The sequence below is a fragment of the Sebastes umbrosus genome, chromosome 18, assembly GCF_015220745.1.
Source record: "Sebastes umbrosus isolate fSebUmb1 chromosome 18, fSebUmb1.pri, whole genome shotgun sequence".
Lineage (NCBI taxonomy): Eukaryota > Metazoa > Chordata > Actinopteri > Perciformes > Sebastidae > Sebastes > Sebastes umbrosus.
Genome location: NC_051286.1, coordinates 575,874 through 595,042, shown reverse-complemented (window position 1 = coordinate 595,042; position 19,169 = coordinate 575,874). Strand labels below are relative to the sequence as shown.

Below are 19,169 nucleotides of genomic sequence, written 5' to 3'. Positions count from 1 at the left end.
CAACAAGCTGCAGCTGCTATTCTATTGGCTCAGCAGCATCGGAAGGCCTCGTGTCAGAGTCAGGCTGAACAAAAGAGAGAGAGAGAGAGAGAGAGAGACTGAGAGAGAGAGAGAGAGAGAGAGAGAGAGAGAGAGAGAGAGAGAGAGAGAGAGAGAGAGACTGAGAGAGAGAGACAGAGAGAGAGAGAGAGAGAGAGACTGAGAGAGAGAGAGAGAGAGACAGAGAGAGAGAGACTGAGAGAGAGAGAGAGAGAGAGAGAGAGAGAGAGAGAGAGAGAGAGAGACTGAGAGAGACTGAGAGAGAGAGAGAGAGAGAGACAGAGAGAGAGAGGGTGGGGGAGACAGAGAGAGAGAGAGACTGAGAGAGAGAGATCATTTATTTGATCATATTCCTGTTCATCTTGCCTTAACTTGATTTGCATCCTGACTTTTTTTTTTTCTTTCTTTATTTGTTTATTTATTTTTTTCTTTCTTTAATTTATAATTGTTTTCTCTCCATTTGGTTTCATCCATATTTCATTTTATTTTATTTTGTTATGTCGAAACGAAAAAAAAACCTCCTCAACTAGCCGGCCATGATGCCTCAGCACCAACTGAGCTCCTCCTCCATCTCCTCCCTCCAACGAGCTATCAAACCACGCTCACCAATTCACCACACGAGACACAGAGACACAGAGAGAGAGACAGAGAGACAGAGAGAGAGAGAGAGAGAGAGAGAGAGACAGAGAGAGAGACACAGAGAGACACAGAGAGAGAGAGACACAGACAGAGAGAGACACAGAGACACAGAGAGACAGAGAGACAGAGACGCTCAGAGCGCACAGAGCGTCAGTCTGCTGGAGAGGAGGTCTGAGGTAGATTAGTAGATGAACCGGATGTTTTCTGTACAGTAGGTAGTTTAACATGTATCTGTTCTGAGTCTGGTTCACATCATATCATTATTATTAGTCACTGTGCGGTGATCTGCAGCCAGCAGCAGCTGAATGAGGAAGCGGCTCCTCCTCGCTTCCTGTCTCGCCTCCTCACTTCATTAAACCGGAGACAGACGCGCATCATGGTCGCCGGAGAGCTCGTGCAGGAGCATCTGCGCGCGGATACCTCACCTGGGCGCGCACCTAACGACGACATCAACGACATCACGGTCTGCAGGAAGAGCCCCGAGCTGCTGGACGGAGCAGCAGCGGACACCGAGCTGCAGCTGCAGCCGGAGGAGAAGGAGCTGCAGCTGGAGGAGAGAGAGAAGATGCTGCCCAACGGAGCCGGAGGAGGAGGAGGAGGAGGAGGAGGAGGAGAGGATGAAGAGGAGGACAAGCACCGGGTACCGGCGCTGCAGACCCAGCTGTACCGGCGCCGGTTCGCCGTGCTGGCCGTGTTCAGCCTGTACTCTCTGGTGAACGCCTTCCAGTGGATCCAAGTATGTAACTGAGCTCCTCACACATCACACCCCACACGGTACCGTCCAGCAGGCCTCAGGTCTGCAGGTCTGCAGGTCTGTTAACAGCTGATGATGGAGCTTCTGCAGGACTGAGCATCAGATCAGAAGAGTCTGTCACAACTTTTAAATCCACACTGTGAAGAATGTCCCAGTTAAATACCAGTAAAGAGCTGGCAGCAGGGTTGCCTTTATGTTACTGTAATATTAACATTATTATACTGTCGCTGACATTTACAGCTTTGTACTGTTAATAAAAAATACTATTTTTTTAATTAATTTCACAGTATTTTACAGTTATTTTACTGTTTAAAGACACATTATAAAGCTGTTTTTCACCTTTCTTTTTCATTATCTTACTGATTTGTTTTAATGCACTATTTATTTTTGACATACATTTTAATAAACATTATTTTGTGCCTATAGATGAATAGACTTAGCAGGTTACAGACATAGGAACAGTCACACTAAATACAATTAAAGTCTGTTAGGAAAAAGGCTGTAATAGACTTGTTGTGTGTCTCTAGCTGCTACAAGCACAGAATGAAACCAGAACAACATGTGATGAAGAACAATAAAGATAATTCACTGATTTTACCATCATGTTCATGAACAAGCCTCACATGAGCAGACCAGGTCCCAGAACTCAACAACTACTGCATGAAGCTGTTACTGATGAGACTTTAGACAGCTGATCAGCAGGAAAGGGATGTTTTATAAGAATGTAAAAACGACCTTTGAGAGTAATTTAACAGGTTTTCTTTTGTATTAACAGTAAAGCACTGTTTCTAGCAATAACAGGTTAATACTGGTGAAATCCTGCAGGACATTAACAGACATTGTTTACAGTGTAGTCTTAAAACCCACTTTTATAGAATGACTTTTACATCAGCTGAGTTATAGTCTTTAGTGTGCTGATGTGTATATGTGCATATGTAACTGTATGAATATGTATATGCTTGTTTCTTTATTTCATTATTTATGTTCCAGTGTATTCTGTTGTACATGATGTGAATTGCATTTTGTGCTTGAAAAGTGCTCTATAAAATAAACGTCTTGTTCTTATCCAGTACAGCATCATCACGCACGTGTTCACGCGGTACTACGGGGTGACCAACGACAAGGTGGACTGGCTGTCCATGGTCTACATGGTGGCCTACATCCCGCTCATCTTCCCGGCCACCTGGCTGCTGGACCGGAGGGGTCTGCGGCTCACCGCCCTGCTGGGCTCCGGGCTCAACTGCGCCGGCGCGTGGCTGAAGTGCGTCAGCGTGAGTCCGGAGCGGTTCGGCGTCACCGTGACCGCCCAGGTGGTCTGCTCCGTGGCGCAGGTCTTCATCCTCGGCCTGCCGTCCCGGGTCGCCTCGGTGTGGTTCGGACCCAGGGAGGTCTCCACCGCCTGCGCCACGGCCGTGCTGGGGAACCAGGTCAGTCTGCTTCACCTGACCTGCAACATGTACCTGAAAGACATGCTAAGAGACACAACACAACTACAGAGAGACACAATATGACTACAAAACTACAACAAAGACACAGAAAATGAATACAAAGAGACACAGCATGCCACAGATTATTGATTGATTGATTGATTGATTGATTGAGTGATTGATTAGGCTGTAGTTTACAATGTGTTTAGAGACACTGAGTGGATCTACAGCCGATAGAAGAGAGTAGAGACATGGAGTCAGTAGAGTGACTGTTAGTTAACAGTGTCTCTCTGTGTCTCTGTGTCTCTCTACGTCTCTCTGTCTCTCTCTATGTCTCTAAATGTCTCTATGTGTCTCTCTCTTTGTGTCTCTCTCTGTGTCTCTCTGTGTCTCTTGTCCCCAGTTGGGGACAGCCATTGGCTTCCTGTTGCCTCCAGTGTTGGTCCCCACCACCAACGACATTGAACTGACGGGTCACAACATCAGCATCATGTTCTACGGCACCGCCGCCGTCTCCACGGCACTCTTCCTCCTCGCCGTTATAGGTACACAAACACACACACGCACACACACACACACACACACACACACACACACACACACACACAGACAGACAGACAGACAGACACACACAGACACACACAGACACACACACACAGACACACGCACACACAGACACACACACACACAGACACACGCAGACAGACAGACACACACACACACACAGACACACACACACAGACACACACACACACACACACACACAGACACACACACACACACACACACACACACACACACACACACACACACACACACACGTTTACACGCCGTGCCGCCATCTGTTCCGGTCGCTGTGGTTCAGTTACCTGGAAGTCGTGTGAGGTGAGGACAGGAACACGTCATTACATCACAGCTGTGTGTTGTTGTCTTTCTGAGGACAGATGTCCTCACAAGGATGGACATATTTCAGACGTCCTCCACAGTGGGGACATCGGGGGGGTAGGAGAGGGGAACATTTTGCCGCTCTTTAAATCAAAGGGACCGGTTCAGGATTAAGACTTGAGTGAAGGATTAAGATTAGAACAGGATTAGGTTAAGGAAAGGCCCACGGTTAAGGGTTACACTTAGACGGAACCTGCCAAAATAAAAAGACAATCAATAAATAAATAAATATGTCATTAAAAGTAGCACAAATAATATTAAAGATAAATATAGACATTAATTAATTGATAAAATGTGACATAAATTGATATTTCTGTTTTAATTTGCTTCTTAATTTATTTATCTTATCTGCATTAATTCCCTTATTTATTTACTCTTTTGTTTAATTTTCCCTTTTATTTATATATGTATTTATTTTTTAAATGTATTTATTTTTGCATTAATTTTTTATTTATTTATTTTTGCATTTATTTTTTACATTTTTATTTTTACATTTATTTTGTATTTATTTTGTATTTATTTTGTATTTAATTTTTTGTTATTTATTTGTATTTATTTATTTATTATTTATTTGTTATTTATTTATTTTTGCATTTTTTTGTATTTATTTATTTTTGCATTTATTTTTTATTTATTTATTTTTGCATCGGTGCCCCATGCGATTGTTGTAGAAAATGTAAATCAATCAAGTTAACTTTCAAAATGTATGTGCATGGTTTACCCATGTTCGGCGGGATAACCAGGCACTTTCCTAGTTTTTGTTGTTGTTGTTTATTTTATTTATTTATTTTTGCATTTATTGAATTCATTTATTTATTTTTGCGTTTATTTTTTATTTATTTTTTATTTATTTTTTATGTATTTATTTGTATTTATTTATTTTTGCATTTTGACATTTTGGACAGACATGGATGTAACCTGACCGGTTGTCTTATATTGTTGTATTTACAGTCTTTGTATTGATGTATTTATCTGTTATCTGTGTGACTACCTAGAGTCCCAGCAGCTAACCCAAACTGTCTCTCTGTGTGGTCCACAGTGATAAAGGACCGGCCTCTCCTCCCTCCCAGTCACGCCCAGGCCGTCCTCCCGGCCTCTCCTCCTGAGGACTACTCCTACAGACGGTCCATTATGAACCTGATAAAGAACAAAGCCTTCGTCCTCCTCCTCGTCAGCTACGGTGAGAGTCCAGCTTTGGCCTCATCAGGGCCACACACCGTGTTCTTCTACTCTACATGTTTGTAGCGTGACCGTCTCATGTTGTTTCACGTGACTCCTCCATGTGACGGCACAACACCCACTTCAACAACGCACCTCGTATAAATGATCAGCCACACACACGTCCAGCTGACGTCCTCTTCTGCATCGGACAGGCCGACTTAAAAGAAGAGGATATTTATTGTCGTATACTCATTTGACCTGGATGCGTAACGACTCTGTAACTAAGCAGCAGCCAATCAGGGATGCTCACTAGAGCTGCAACCAATAATTGATTAATCGCCAACTGTTTAGATAATGGATGAATCAGTTTGAGTCATTTTGATTGTAGCTTCTTCAATGTGAATATCTTCTGGTTTCTTTCCTCTGCGACAGTAAACTGAATATCTCTGAGACATTTGAGGACGTTGTCTTCGACTTTGGGAAACACTGATCCACATTTTTCACCATTTTCACATTTTATAGACGAAACAACTAATCAATTAACCGAGAGAATAATCGACAACGACTATAACGGTTAGTTGCAGCCCAAACGCTGAATTCACAACAGGCAGCGGTGAAGTGCGGCTATACGTAATAATACAATTTTTCTGCGACCGGGAGGCGTATCAATGTGTTTCAGGAGGGAAGACATTCTTTGTAACACAGGTCAACATGTCACGGAGTCACATGATCTGTTCACTGATTGGCTGCAGGTCGTCTCTGGATGCACTTTCCCGCTAAAAGTTCAACTTTTACCAACTTTTAGTTTGGCCGCATTTCACCGCAGAATGAAACGGCTGCAGCTCGCCGCAGGCCGGACGGCGCCGCAGGCTGCACTTCGCCACTGCTCTGGTGTGAATTTGGCGTATTGCACACACACTCCCAGCCAGTCAGGACAGCTGGACACACAGCTGGACAGACAGCTGGACAGACACACAGAGACCTGTCTTAGTGAACTCTCTATAATAATATGAATGCATGCGTCCTTGTTAGAAAAGCCAGAACATATTCATCATGCACTTATTGAATCCTGAGCTTAACAGATATCTTCTTTGTGTATGTTTGCTCTCAGGTATAATGACGGGTTCCTTCTACTCCGTCTCAACTCTTCTCAACCAGATGATCATGGCCTGCTACCAGGTAGGAACACACAAACAGCTGGAGGGAACCAATAAACAAACGGTTTAATCTCTCCATCTCTCATGCAGCCTGAACAATGAAGAATAATAAACCCAGTTGTTTCCTTGTTCTGGTCCGGCTCTAAGACCGCGTACAGTAAAGAAGGGAAGCGTACTAAAAGAATATAATAATATTGAACAAACAGCTGAAAGAACAAGACGACGATACAAAGCAGATCAAACTACATAATAACGGAACTATCTGTGTCTGTATCTGCAGATCTTCTCTTCATCACTTCAACAGGTTTCCACCTCAACTTAAATCATTTTGCTCCATTTAGCTGCTTTATTTTGTATTTTATTCTGGTGTTACATATTCATAAAACAGGTGGATGGAAGCTGGATGGAAGGAGAGAGAGAGAGAGAGAGAGAGAGAGAGAGAGGGATTTAGAGGGAAAAGAACAAAGAGACGTGTGATGTCTTTGATAAGACATGAGCTTATTGTCTGAGTTCATTAGCCGCCTGCTGTCACTCTGTCAGTTTAACAGAGACGCTGACGCTCATCCACTTTATGCTTTTATTAGCAATACACACTATTCCTATCACACACACACACTGAGATGTTCACCCCGGCATGAACTTATAAAACTCTCTCAGCTGAACTGTCAGATGACTTTACAACCCTTTCCCCTACCAGAACATGTGACCGGCTTATCCTCCACCTGTTAGATCTGATGAGTTTAAAGGAGCTCAAAAGACGGCAGTTTGTTCCCACGGAGGCGATATTAACATATCTCATATCTCATATCTCATATCTCATATCTCATATTTAATATCTCATATCTCATATCTCATATCTCATATCTCATATCTCCCGTCCTCAGAACCAGGAGATGAATGCCGGGAGAATCGGTTTGACTCTGGTTGTTGCTGGGATGGTCGGCTCCATCCTCTGTGGCCTCTGGTTGGACCACACCAAGACGTACAAGTAGGCAACACACTTCACCCAACTTGTTTACCTCTAGACCATGAAGGGAACCAGATGAATCCTCCACTTCTAGAGACTTTCACTTTGTAAAATCTCTAAATGAATCCAGTAGAATGTTTGATTTTCAGCATGTCTGTAGTCAGAGACGTCCTGAAGTCAAATATATCAGGATCATTGGCAGGAATTATTGATTACATTGATTATCCAGCAACCCAGAAATCAAAGAATAAAGACATTTCCCTCACAGATTAGTGGATTTATCTTTTTAATTTATAATGATTTATACTTCTGGTGAATATAATCCATCAATCTGATTTCCATAGATGTATTTAGTATCTACAGTTCCCTTTGTTAACATCTTATTTTGAAAAGCGGACGTAGTCCCACGTGTCTACTTCCTGTAACTTCTCCAAGGTGGTCTCTAGCTCTCCCGTCAGCTCCGTTCTCTTTATCCATCCATGGTCAGCTCCATCGGGGCCGTTTCAATGCAGAGAACATAATGTCAGTATCTGGGTGCTCTACAGTTGTAGCGTCGGCCCATTTGACCACGGAGACGAGAGCGACGGACGGCTCCACCGCCACGTTACCGCCATACCATAACGTTACCGCCATACCATAACGTTACCACCATACCATAACGTTACCTCCATACCATAACGTTACCTCCATACCATAACGTTACCTCCATACCATAACGTTACCACCATACCATAACGTTACCGCCATACCATAACGTTACCGCCATACCATAACGTTACCTCCATACCATAACGTTACCGCCATACAATAACGTTACCTCCATACCATAACGTTACCTCCATACCATAACGTTACCTCCATACCATAACGTTACCTCCATACCATAACGTTACCACCATACCATAACGTTACCTCCATACCATAACGTTACCTCCATACCATAACGTTACCACCATACCATAACGTTACCTCCATACCATAACGTTACCGCCATACAATAACGTTTCCTGCTAGCTTTTTTTCAGATATTTTTCGACTTTTTTTTTTTTACATTTTTCAGCCATATTTCAGCCATACTTTGGCATTTTTCAGACCTTTATTCAGACCTCTTTCAACCTCTTTTCGGACGTTTGTTGGGCCACATTTCAGACATACTTTGGCATTTTTTCGGCCTTTTGTCGGCCATATTTCAACTTTTTTATTTAAAAGTTTTTCGGCCATATTTCGTACATACTTTGGCATTTTTTCAGAAATATTTCTGCCTTTTTTAAAAAAAAAATGTTTTGACATATTTCTGATTTTTTTCAGCCTTTGTTTTGACTTATTTTCGGACATATTTTGGCAATTTATTTAGAAGTTAGCATGCAGCTTTATCTCTGCTCTGTCTAGCTCTGCTTTTCCTGTCAATGTGTGAAACCCAAAGTGTTTCCATCCTTTACTGGATGTGTAGTGTTTACCACGCTGGATTTAACATGTGAGGGTGCAGGTCGTATCCACGACGACCCTCCGACGTTTTAGACTTTCTCGTCTCGGCTCACTGCGGTCAAATTCTTCCACATCAAACTGGAAAAACATTTCTTTATGGGACATTGTCATTATGACAAAAGGAAAGGGTCCCAGAAGTGTTGCCTCAAAGCTGAAAGAAGGTGTCTGGTATTTCATTGTTTGCTGTAGCGTGGAGATTTCACTTCAGTGGAACTAAGAGGCCCACACCTTGAAAAACAGACGGGCTTGTCCACATACTTTCATCCATATAGTGAATTATCAGAGTTGTTTCACGTGTCTAACGCTCATGTGAGGACACAATTAAAGTCCTACAGCTGGGAAACGTGAGACGATGGAGCTGGAAGGAGTCCAGAGAAATGAAATCCTGACTCTGCCTGACTAACCTGTCGGGTTCAATCAGCTTCTAGTTTAATGCCTCCGTAGTTTCTGGGAATCAGATTGTTTTCATTCACAAGACAAGTTGGAGGAAATACGTTCTCTCTGACTGGTGACTGAAATACTGTCAATCAAAGTGATTGAGTAAGTCGAGAGCCTCTGCTGTGTGTTTGTGTTCTCCAGGATGACGACTCTCATCGTCTACATCCTGTCGTTTCTGGGCATGCTGGTCTTCACCTTCACTCTGAACCTCGACAACATCATCCTGGTCTTCTTCACGGCTGGATCCCTGGGGTAAGAAAAACACTAAATCACACACTTGGTTACCGACTGGACCGGGTTTTTACTCATTATATATTTATTTATATTATTAATCAGGATCAATCGCACATTTTTTATCTGTTCTAAATGAACCTTAAAGGGAGATGTGTTGAGTATTGAATAGCACCGTGTTGCAGCCCGTGAGCAGCTGTCTTCTGCAGCGTTCTCCCTCAGTACTGGACCGGTGTCACAAACTGTTGTTGCTGTCAGTCAGTCAGACCGGTTGAAATATAACCAGAGTGACGGCTGCTAACTAACTGAACACTTCTGAAACTAAAACAAGCTGAAGACAGACGGGCTGTTGTTGCTTTCTCCTCCCAGATGTTGGGATTCAAACTAACCCTGTGACCTTCAGAAGGTCACAGATACAGATACAGATACAGTTACCTACGATACAGATACAGTTACCTTCATCACAACGACACAATCCTGCTTTCAAAACAAACAGTCAACACACAGGGTGTCGGCTCCGTCTCTCTTTCTCTCGTTGCTGTAAGTTTAAACACACCTGCTGTAGGTTTCAACACACCTCCTGTCAGTCTGAACACACCTCCTGTAGGTTTAAACACACCTGCTGTCGGTCTGAACACACCTGCTGTCAGTCTGAACACACCTGCTGTAGGTTTAAACACACCTGCTGTAGGTTTCAACACACCTCCTGTCAGTCTGAACACACCTCCTGTAGGTTTAAACACACCTGCTGTCAGTCTGAACACACCTCCTGTAGGTTTAAACACACCTGCTGTCAGTCTGAACACACCTCCTGTAGGTTTAAACACACCTGCTGTCAGTCTGAACACACCTCCTGTAGGTTTAAACACACCTGCTGTCAGTCTGAACACACCTCCTGTAGGTTTAAACACACCTGCTGTCAGTCTGAACACACCTGCTGTCGGTCTGAACACACCTGCTGTCAGTCTGAACACACCTGCTGTCAGTCTGAACACATCTCCTGTAGGTTTAAACACACCTGCTGTCAGTCTGAACACACCTCCTGTAGGTTTAAACACACCTGCTGTCGGTCTGAACACACCTGCTGTCGGTCTGAACACACCTGCTGTCAGTCTGAACACACCTGCTGTAGGTTTAAACACACCTGCTGTCGGTGTGAAACAGGCTCTGTGTGTTTATGTGTTTATAGATACATAAATATAGAAATTCATCAACAAATAAAGTGCGCTTATTCCAAAGCCTGTTAAATATATTGAGGATGCAGCATATAAAAGCCATCATTTGTGTTCCTTTCAGCCTGAACATCGTCACTTACAAACTGACTTATACATATTTAATCGCAGCAATACTCATGATATAAACAACAAGTCAGAAAAATACACATGAAGTTGTGAGTGTGACAGTACATGTAGTTGTGCATGTGACAGTACATGAAGTTGTGCATGTGACAGTACATGAAGTTGTGCATGTGACTGTGTGTGTTCCAGGTTCTTCATGACGGGTTACCTGCCGCTGGGCTTCGAGTTCGGAGTGGAGATCACCTACCCGGAGTCTGAGGGGACGTCGTCAGGACTCCTCAACGCTTTCGCTCAGGTACCACAAACATTCCTCCAACGTTAGCGACCTGAACCTGCTACAAGTACACATCCATTAACCAGTGTGTGTGTGTGTGTGTGTGTGTGTGTGTGTGTGTGTGTGTGTGTGTGTGTGTGTGTGCAGCTGTTTGGGATCATCTTCACTCTGATTCAGGGTAAACTCACTACGGACTACAGTGCACTGGCTGGGAATCTCTTCCTCTGCGCCTGGATCTTCCTGGGAATCCTGCTCACCGGTAGGCTGAGTGTGTTGTGTGTGTGTGTGTGTGTGTGTGTGAATATGTGCGTATCAAATATATCATATAAATATAATGTTTCTTCATTTTTTTATGTTCCAGCCTTAATTAAGTCAGAACTGAAAAGACACAACGTGAACATGGGAGCAGACAGCAGCCGCCTGCAAGCAGTAAGTACATCAAGAAACACACAGGGAGGTTTACTGTCCATCACATTCGTTGGACACTTTGCATATGTCCTGCATATTATTATTATTATTATTATTATTATTATTATTATTATTATATTCCTCATTGTCAGAAAGAGTGCGTCGGTCTTTGAGCGGCTTGAGAGAGACTTTTATTTCAGATTCGGTTTCATGAAAGTGAGAAGTTTTGATGCCACACTTTCATGAAGTGAAAACAGATTGTGGAATCTTTCCTCCTGGAGGTGGTTCAGTCAGATCAACAGACGAGACGTACAGTAGGCCTGATTTATACCTCTAAGTGGACTGGTGCAGGCACCTCTCATGCACGCCAGGCATACACTATATAGTACTGCAGCAATCATTTCTTTTTAATGTGGACCCGCGGTGTTCAGATCTTTTAACAGGCGGTCTTTGATTTAGTTGATCGGCGTCCTGACTGATCTCCCTCAGCAGACGCAGCATGCAGATCACCAGCTCAGTGGACTTCTGTTCACGGTACCGGGCCCACCGGGGCGCTTTTTATGGCGAGGGATCACCTCGCTTCCCAGCACTGGACGCTTGATGTGCTGCTACTAAACCCCTGATTGGACGAACTCTTTCCCTCCGTGGGCTGCTGCTCTCAGCTTTCAAACCAGAACCAACCTGGAGGCTCGTTTGGAAACTTTCTTCTCTGATATCACGAAAATAGTTCACCGAAATGTTTTTCTGAAAACATTTTATGCGAGTAATAATTCATGCAGTTGATGAATCTGTCTTCATTTCAGATCAACGGTTAGTTTAAAAGTTTCTAGGGAGTTTCCAGAGGCGGTGAGTCGCGCCGGATGCCGCTGATTTGCATAATGAGATGTCAGCTGACTGGAGGGAGATCACCAGAGAGCTGAGAGTTTCCTACCGCTGTCAGCTGTATTGTCATTATCAGTAAATATCACAATGTTAAACGTTTTCTCTTTATAAAGAACAAACAAACAAACGAAGATGAGTGGTTACGTTACGCTCACAGCCGATAGGTCGCCTACGTGGTTTGTTTACACAGCGTAACAGAAGAGCATATAACGGAGTCAGTGTGGACGCGGTGTAGGAAGGGGATGTTTGGACGCCGCACCGGTTGCACCGTTGATATTTACGCCACTGCTCCCGGTTCTGATGTCCAAACACACTTCTGCGGTGTCTGGTGTGTAGTCACATTCTCCAGGAGGTGCGAGGCGCGTCTCTGTGTCTCTGTTCACAGAAGAATAGATTAGACCAGCGGTCAGCATCCTGTGTCTCTTCAGCTCCTCTCCAGTGGCTCTCTGTGGAGGTTTAAACATGGAAATGAAGAACTGTTCTTTGTTTACATTTTCATTTTCATTCATCATTGTTGTAGGTCTATGGTACGACGGTACGACGGAGTATTAGGACCACATTGAGGAAAAAATACATCTGAGATTTATGGAATAAAGTCAGAATATTATTAAATTAAAGTAGTAATTTTACGTGTTATTTTCTTTTTTTCTCGTAAAGTTATGACTTTATTCTCGTAATATTACAACTTTTTCCTCTTTAGGTAGTGACGGCTGCTGACCTCTGGGTTAGGCATTAGAAAGCTGTTATTTACACAGTGCATCATATCCCAGAAGATTCTTATTATTAAGTATTTTAGTTGACTTCCTGGATGATGATGGATTCTCGTCTGCGTTCTGAAAAAAGAGATCAAATGTATCCAGAACCCTTTTTTCATTTCCCGTCCAGTTCCTCTATCATTTCTTTTTCCTTTCTATCTCCCATCCCGTCTTCCCTCTGCGTCCCCGTGGAGTGGCCTTTAGAGAGGACAGCATTTAGTCTGAGTGTCTCTTTGTCCTCCTGGCGTCCCGCGGCGGCGTTGACCTTATGAGGAGACAGATTGTTGAACGTTCCTCTAAACTTCCCCTGAACAGAGACTCTTCAGTCAGTTTGGATATCGAGTCTCTTTTGTGTTTCTCCTCTGGAGGACAAACGTTCCTTCAGACGAGGCGGCTCATTAAACCTCTTTCTGTTTCTGGACTCTCTTCAATCAGTCTTCATGTCCCTCCGTCCTGCTGAGTCACCGCCGAAGAGCCCTGAAGACGAGGCTCTTCATCAAACACACCCTCGTCTTCCTCTTTAGCCTCTTCATGCTCTTCTTCCTCTTCTTCCTCTTCATCCTCTTCATCCTCTTCATCCTCTCCTTCCTCTCCTTCCTCTTCATCCTCTCCTTCCTCTTCATCCTCTTCTTCCTCTTCATCCTCTTCTTCCTCTTCAACCCCTCCTTCCTCTTCATCATCTCCTTCCTCTTCATCATCTCCTTCCTCTTCATCCTCTCCTTCCTCTTCTTCCTCTTCATCTTCTCCTTCCTTTTCATCCTCTCCTTCCTCTTCATCCCCTCCTTCCTCTTCATCTTCTCCTTCCTCTTCATCCTTTTCTTCCTCTTCATCTTCTCCTTCCTTTTCATCTTCTCCTTCCTCTTCATCCTTTTCATCCTCTCCTTCCTCTTCATCCCCTCCTTCCTCTTCATCCTCTTCTTCCTCTTCATCCTCTCATTCCTCTTCATCCTCTCCTTCCTCTTCATCCTCTTCTTCCCCTCTTTCCTCTTCACCCCCTCCTTCCTCTTCATCGTCTCCTTCCTCTTCATCCTCTCCTTCCTCTTCATCCTCTTCTTCCTCTTCATCCTCTTCTTCCTCTTCAACCCCTCCTTCCTCTTCATCATCTCCTTCCTCTTCATCATCTCCTTCCTCTTCATCCTCTCCTTCCTCTTCTTCCTCTTCATCTTCTCCTTCCTTTTCATCCTCTCCTTCCTCTTCATCCCCTCCTTCCTCTTCATCTTCTCCTTCCTCTTCATCCTTTTCTTCCTCTTCATCTTCTCCTTCCTTTTCATCTTCTCCTTCCTCTTCATCCTTTTCATCCTCTCCTTCCTCTTCATCCCCTCCTTCCTCTTCATCCTCTTCTTCCTCTTCATCCTCTCATTCCTCTTCATCCTCTCCTTCCTCTTCATCCTCTTCTTCCCCTCTTTCCTCTTCACCCCCTCCTTCCTCTTCATCGTCTCCTTCCTCTTCATCCTCTCCTTCCTCTTCATCCTCTTCTTCCCTCCTTCCTCTTCATCCTCTCCTTCCTCTTCATCCTCTCCTTCCTCTTCTTCCCTCCTTCCTCTTCATCCTCTCCTTCCTCTTCATCCTGAGCTCATAGCTTTCCAGCTTCACTAAAAGATCACACAGTCTAGTTTGAGGTTTTCCAGATGAATTGTGAGATGGAAAATGAATATCTCACATTTATGTTTTTAGACTTCTATTTTGTTCCTCCTGAAAGTCAAATGAAAAAACTTGAAAAAGGAAAATCCCAGTTTTTGTCCAACGTTTCTTGGTTCCAGTCTGTCGGGGATCTCCAGCACGGCCTCGTTTTGCATCGTCACCACTTAAAACCAGCATGTGAAGGATTTCAGTTTAGTTTTCATTTGGCGCCATCTGGTGGTATTATAGAGAAAGACTCTGAGAAGCAACACAAGACTGCATTATCTTCACCGGGTCAATTCATGTTTTCTTCAGAACAATTTGAAAGATGTTTTAACCATGATAACATGACACTCCTTCAGCGTTGTATTTCATTAATCAAACTGAATGTTACTCCATTGTTAATGTCTGATATTCGTCCCTTCAGCTCTTCTAGTCTCCATCGAATGCTTGAGGACTTGATTAGTTGCTATCTAACTTTCTCTTCCTTCCTCCCAGCTTCACAGCGAGTGTCCCGGTGACTGCCCTTCAGAAAAGAAAACCAACGGCGTCAAGCTGGAGCCGTCGATCAGCTTCTCCCGTGAGACCTCGCTGTGACGCTGCCAAGTCACCGCCGGATCGCAGGACGACCGTGAAGGTCTCCCTGCTGCTGCTCTGCTGGGAGACCGGCTGGCACCATCGCTCCACGTGAGGAACCCAAAGGTGCAACTTGATTTTTTATTGCCAAGCTCCTCGATGTGACCGTAAAGACGGAGTATCTGGGTGCGATGCCAAGACTAATTCAAGCCAGGCGGGTGACCGACGAGGCACGGAGCGTCGAGCCTCCGTAGGATGCAGGTGCCTCACGCTCCCAAACACTTGCATAGAAGATTACCTCCAATTCACAGAACTTTGGGTTTCCTCATGGAGAGGTAGTTGTGGATTGGTCAAAACAAAAGAAGACAGAGGAAGCTCACTGCACTTTTCAAAGGAAGACAGGCTTCCAGTTCGTACCTGTAGATCACCATCACAAGCTCTGCTGTAGTTGGAGTGACCGGGCGACGGCGAGGAGGAACTAGAGAGCGGTTCTGTTTGGTTTTGTACTGCGGCCGCTAAACGGGGCCAACGTCTCCTGAGTTTACTTGAAATATCCTCTCGTGCTCTGGACTGAAAACACACTGTAGATGTTTCTGATTTCTTCTTCACATACGACATGTTAGCTACAGAAGAGGAACACATAAATCATGTTTCTGCCGTGCTGTGTGCATGTTAGACGGGCCAAGAAACAGTTTGTTTTAGTCTTCATAAATATGGGCGGACTTTGTCATAAATGCTACGACAGCAAGTCCTAAGACATCTAAACAATTACGTAAATCCTGACAGGTTTTATGGTGCAGCTTTTCCTTTTTGACACCGGAGAAGAATTGTATTTCGATTCCAGGGATGCATCCCTGAGTTTCCCCTTCTTTTCCATCCGACAAAGGGAGCGGAGGGAAGGGGACGGACAGTAGACGTCATTTAGAACAGTTTATTTGCGATGAAGGAGCTCTGACATAACTGGCACAAAGAATCAAAACACTATGCTTATGAAGAAAGTACTGTTGTCTGATCAACAAAAGTCTGCATATAAAACTATTTAAAAAGAAATATTTGTTTTGCTACTTAATAGCAAAATCTAACGAAATATTCTGCTTCAGTCCACATTTGTTGGCGTTTAGCCTTTCAAAACAACATTTTCATTGTTGTTTCACATTGTCTAGCAGCTATCTAACATTAATTACATTATTTAACCACAAGGTCATTTAGAACAGTTTATCTGCTATGAAGGAGCTCTGACATAACTGGCACCAAGAATCAAAACACTATACTGATGAAGAAATAACTATCTGCATTAGTAAACTAGAATATGTGTTGTGCAGTGGTTCCCAACCCGGGGTTCCTCAAGGAACATAGGTTCGGGAACAAGCGGCGTAGAGTATGTGGACGACTTTTACAACGGCTTCACTGCACAAACTATAATGGACCAAACAATGCACAATAAGAAACACACGCACAACTTCAAGATTTATACTCAAAGGCGATGCTTTCAGACGTGTTTTTAAGGTCGACCTCTGTCCGTTATCACGCTCTGGACAGACAGAAGGACGTAACAAAACAAAGCCGAGTGGACACGAGAAGCACAAAGTGTTTATGTATCAGAAGAAAAGGCTGCTGATTCGTTTTCAGATCCATCTCTTTGTTTTATTTGATGTCGTATGAAAGAATTCTGGATCTTGTAGTTCTTTCTTTAAACATTTATAACTCAAATTATACTTTTTTTTTTACTTCGTGTGGATGAATGTTGTCGACTTTTACAGTTTCAAAATAGATGCAAAGCGTTTAATTAGCTGTCGTGTAGCTTAAAGTCTGACACCCGTCTCTATGCCGGATGCTTCAACAAAGTCAGTTTGTAAATTGACAGCAAAATGGTAAATGATAGTTTTATTTTAAGAAGAAAAAAGCTTATAAACGACAGACTTTTACACGTAGGGCTCCTGATTTTGGATTTTATTTTAATGAATAGCAGCAGTTCCCCCCTAAAATCTTCATGTCAGCTAACTTCCAACACTATTCTGGTTTTCGTAATATTAATTTAGTTTTGTCAAGGACTAAATGAAAGCATCATTTCAAAGTGATGACTGTTGAGAGCCGATTGAATGTTCCCAACAACTCCCGTTGAGCACCTTTAATCAGTGTTGACTATATGACATTCAGCTGATGGGGTATTTTTACTGATTTTGTCCCCTAAACCTTTCTTCATATTACCTTTTTAACACGGTCGACTCGTTTCTCCTAAACCACTGTTTGATCTTCTGTTTCTCAATATTTATTTGCTTCTATTTTTTCAAACCTTTATATGAAATATTATAAATCTTGATTGTTTGATGTAAATGAAAATCTCACATTTTTTTCTTTGTCTTTCTCTCGTTTTTTATAACTTTTATAGAGCAACTTAATATTTGACATATGGTTATACTATAATTTATTCTGTCTTGTCAAGTTAGACTACTTATTCCTCTCTTGTGAATAAATTATGACAGGGTTAATAATAATAGGGCTGGGCAATATATCGATATCGTGATATCAGACTAGATATCGTCATAGATTTTGGATATCGAAATGTCGCGATACGGCATAAATGTTGTCTTTTCCTGCTTTTAGAAGCTTCATCACAGTAAAATGAATGTCGTTTTCTTGGGATGCACCGATATCAACTTATTCAGACCGAGTACAAGTACTTACATTTGGGTACTCGCCGATACCGAGTACCGAATACGAGTACTTCTCTGTGCCTAAAGACCCTCGTTAACAGCCAGCTGGAGGTTGCGAGCGACACACAGCAGGCTGGGGAGTCCCGCATATGAGGCGGTGCGCCGCACTGGCTCTAGGTCGGCTTGGAAAGGCTCGGGGTAGCTCGCGGCCGCAGCCTTTACAGCGCTCCCCAACCGGACCTCGCCGCAAACGTGGAGCAGGGGGCCCCGTTTTATACCAGTATTGGACCCGATACTGGTATCGGTATCGATGCATCCCTATCATTTTCTGAACTTACCAGACTGTTTTAGCTCTTCTGTTATTTAACTTTACATGCCTAGTCATTATATCAACATTACTGATCATCTATTTACCAAAAATCCTATTGTGTAAATATCAATATCGAGGTATTTGGTCAAAATATCGTGATTTTTCTCCATATGGCCCAGCCCTAGTTATTAATAACATGGTTCTCTGGTTAAAAATACTGGGAATTGTTTGATACGACCCAGAGGGGCAGTGGTGGCCTAAAGGTTAGAGATGCCTGTAACGGAGGGTTGTTGGTTCAATCCACGGACCGGCAGGATGAATTCTGGGTCGTCACCACCACTCCCCCAAACCCAACCCCAACCGCTCCAGGTCAGCCTCTTTGGTGTAATGGAGCTTCCAGGTGTGAATGTGATCAGGGCGTTCCTGAAAAAGAGAACACCGCTTCTCAGTGAACCTCCTCTGAATAAATACAAACGTGACACATTTCATGGACACATGCTTTCATATTTATATGTTTTTTTAATGTGCATACAGCCGTATTATTTTACATCGTCTCCATCATGTTTTCAACATTTTCTACTGTGTGACCATCAGAGATTTTTGCAAGTGAAATCAGGAAAGGATCTTATTATTATTATGTGTTGTGATACTGTGACTGCTGCCGAGACAATATTATGTATAAACCCATCGGATTCGATGCTTTCTCCTCTCCCTGGCTCCATGAAACTGATCTTTGGATTCAGATTTTACATCTCCATAATGAATCAATTTCTGAGTGGCAGGAGGTTTTCATGGTTGTGGACGAAGGACATGTTGTAATTGGACAGTGTTATCTGTTATCTGACACATACAGTAACCCCTTGATGGCAGAGGTTAAACTAAGCAAAGACAGTAACGCCTCAGACAGCTACTGTATACTACGGCACCTTTCCATTAAAGTTAAAGACTGGGTGTTCTGTTTTTCTCATGTCAACAAATCTAGTCTGTCTCTCATTTAGGGCTGCACGATTATGGCCAAAATGATAATCACGATTATTTTTTATCCTTATTGAGATCACGATAATTCATTGATTTAGCGACAACATATTGTTATTACAGCACTTTCACGTTAAAATAAACAGAGCGCTGCTTTCACTTCTATTCTGCGCT

General features: G+C 43.2%; 1 protein-coding gene across 1 annotated transcript; it reads left to right on the top strand.

The window, feature by feature from the left end:
• The first annotated feature begins 252 nt into the window (after positions 1-252).
• Positions 253-17,407, top strand: flvcr1 (FLVCR heme transporter 1). Its single transcript, XM_037751410.1, has 11 exons — positions 253-1,414; positions 2,503-2,859; positions 3,263-3,404; positions 4,844-4,984; positions 6,077-6,144; positions 7,007-7,110; positions 9,154-9,264; positions 10,731-10,836; positions 10,963-11,074; positions 11,177-11,244; positions 14,979-17,407. Exons 1-11 carry the CDS (start codon positions 1,055-1,057, stop codon positions 15,075-15,077), a joined length of 1,668 nt encoding a protein of 555 aa, XP_037607338.1. The 5' UTR covers positions 253-1,054; the 3' UTR covers positions 15,078-17,407.
• The last annotated feature ends 1,762 nt before the right edge of the window (positions 17,408-19,169 follow it).

Coding starts and splice junctions, on each gene's coding strand:
- flvcr1 (XM_037751410.1), top strand. CDS start 1,055: ATGGTCGCCGGAGAGCTCGTGCAGGAGCATCTGCGCGCGGATACCTCA. Junction 6,145..7,006: donor TGATCATGGCCTGCTACCAG/GTAGGAACACAC, acceptor TCCCGTCCTCAG/AACCAGGAGATGAATGCCGG. Junction 7,111..9,153: donor GACCACACCAAGACGTACAA/GTAGGCAACACA, acceptor TGTGTTCTCCAG/GATGACGACTCTCATCGTCT.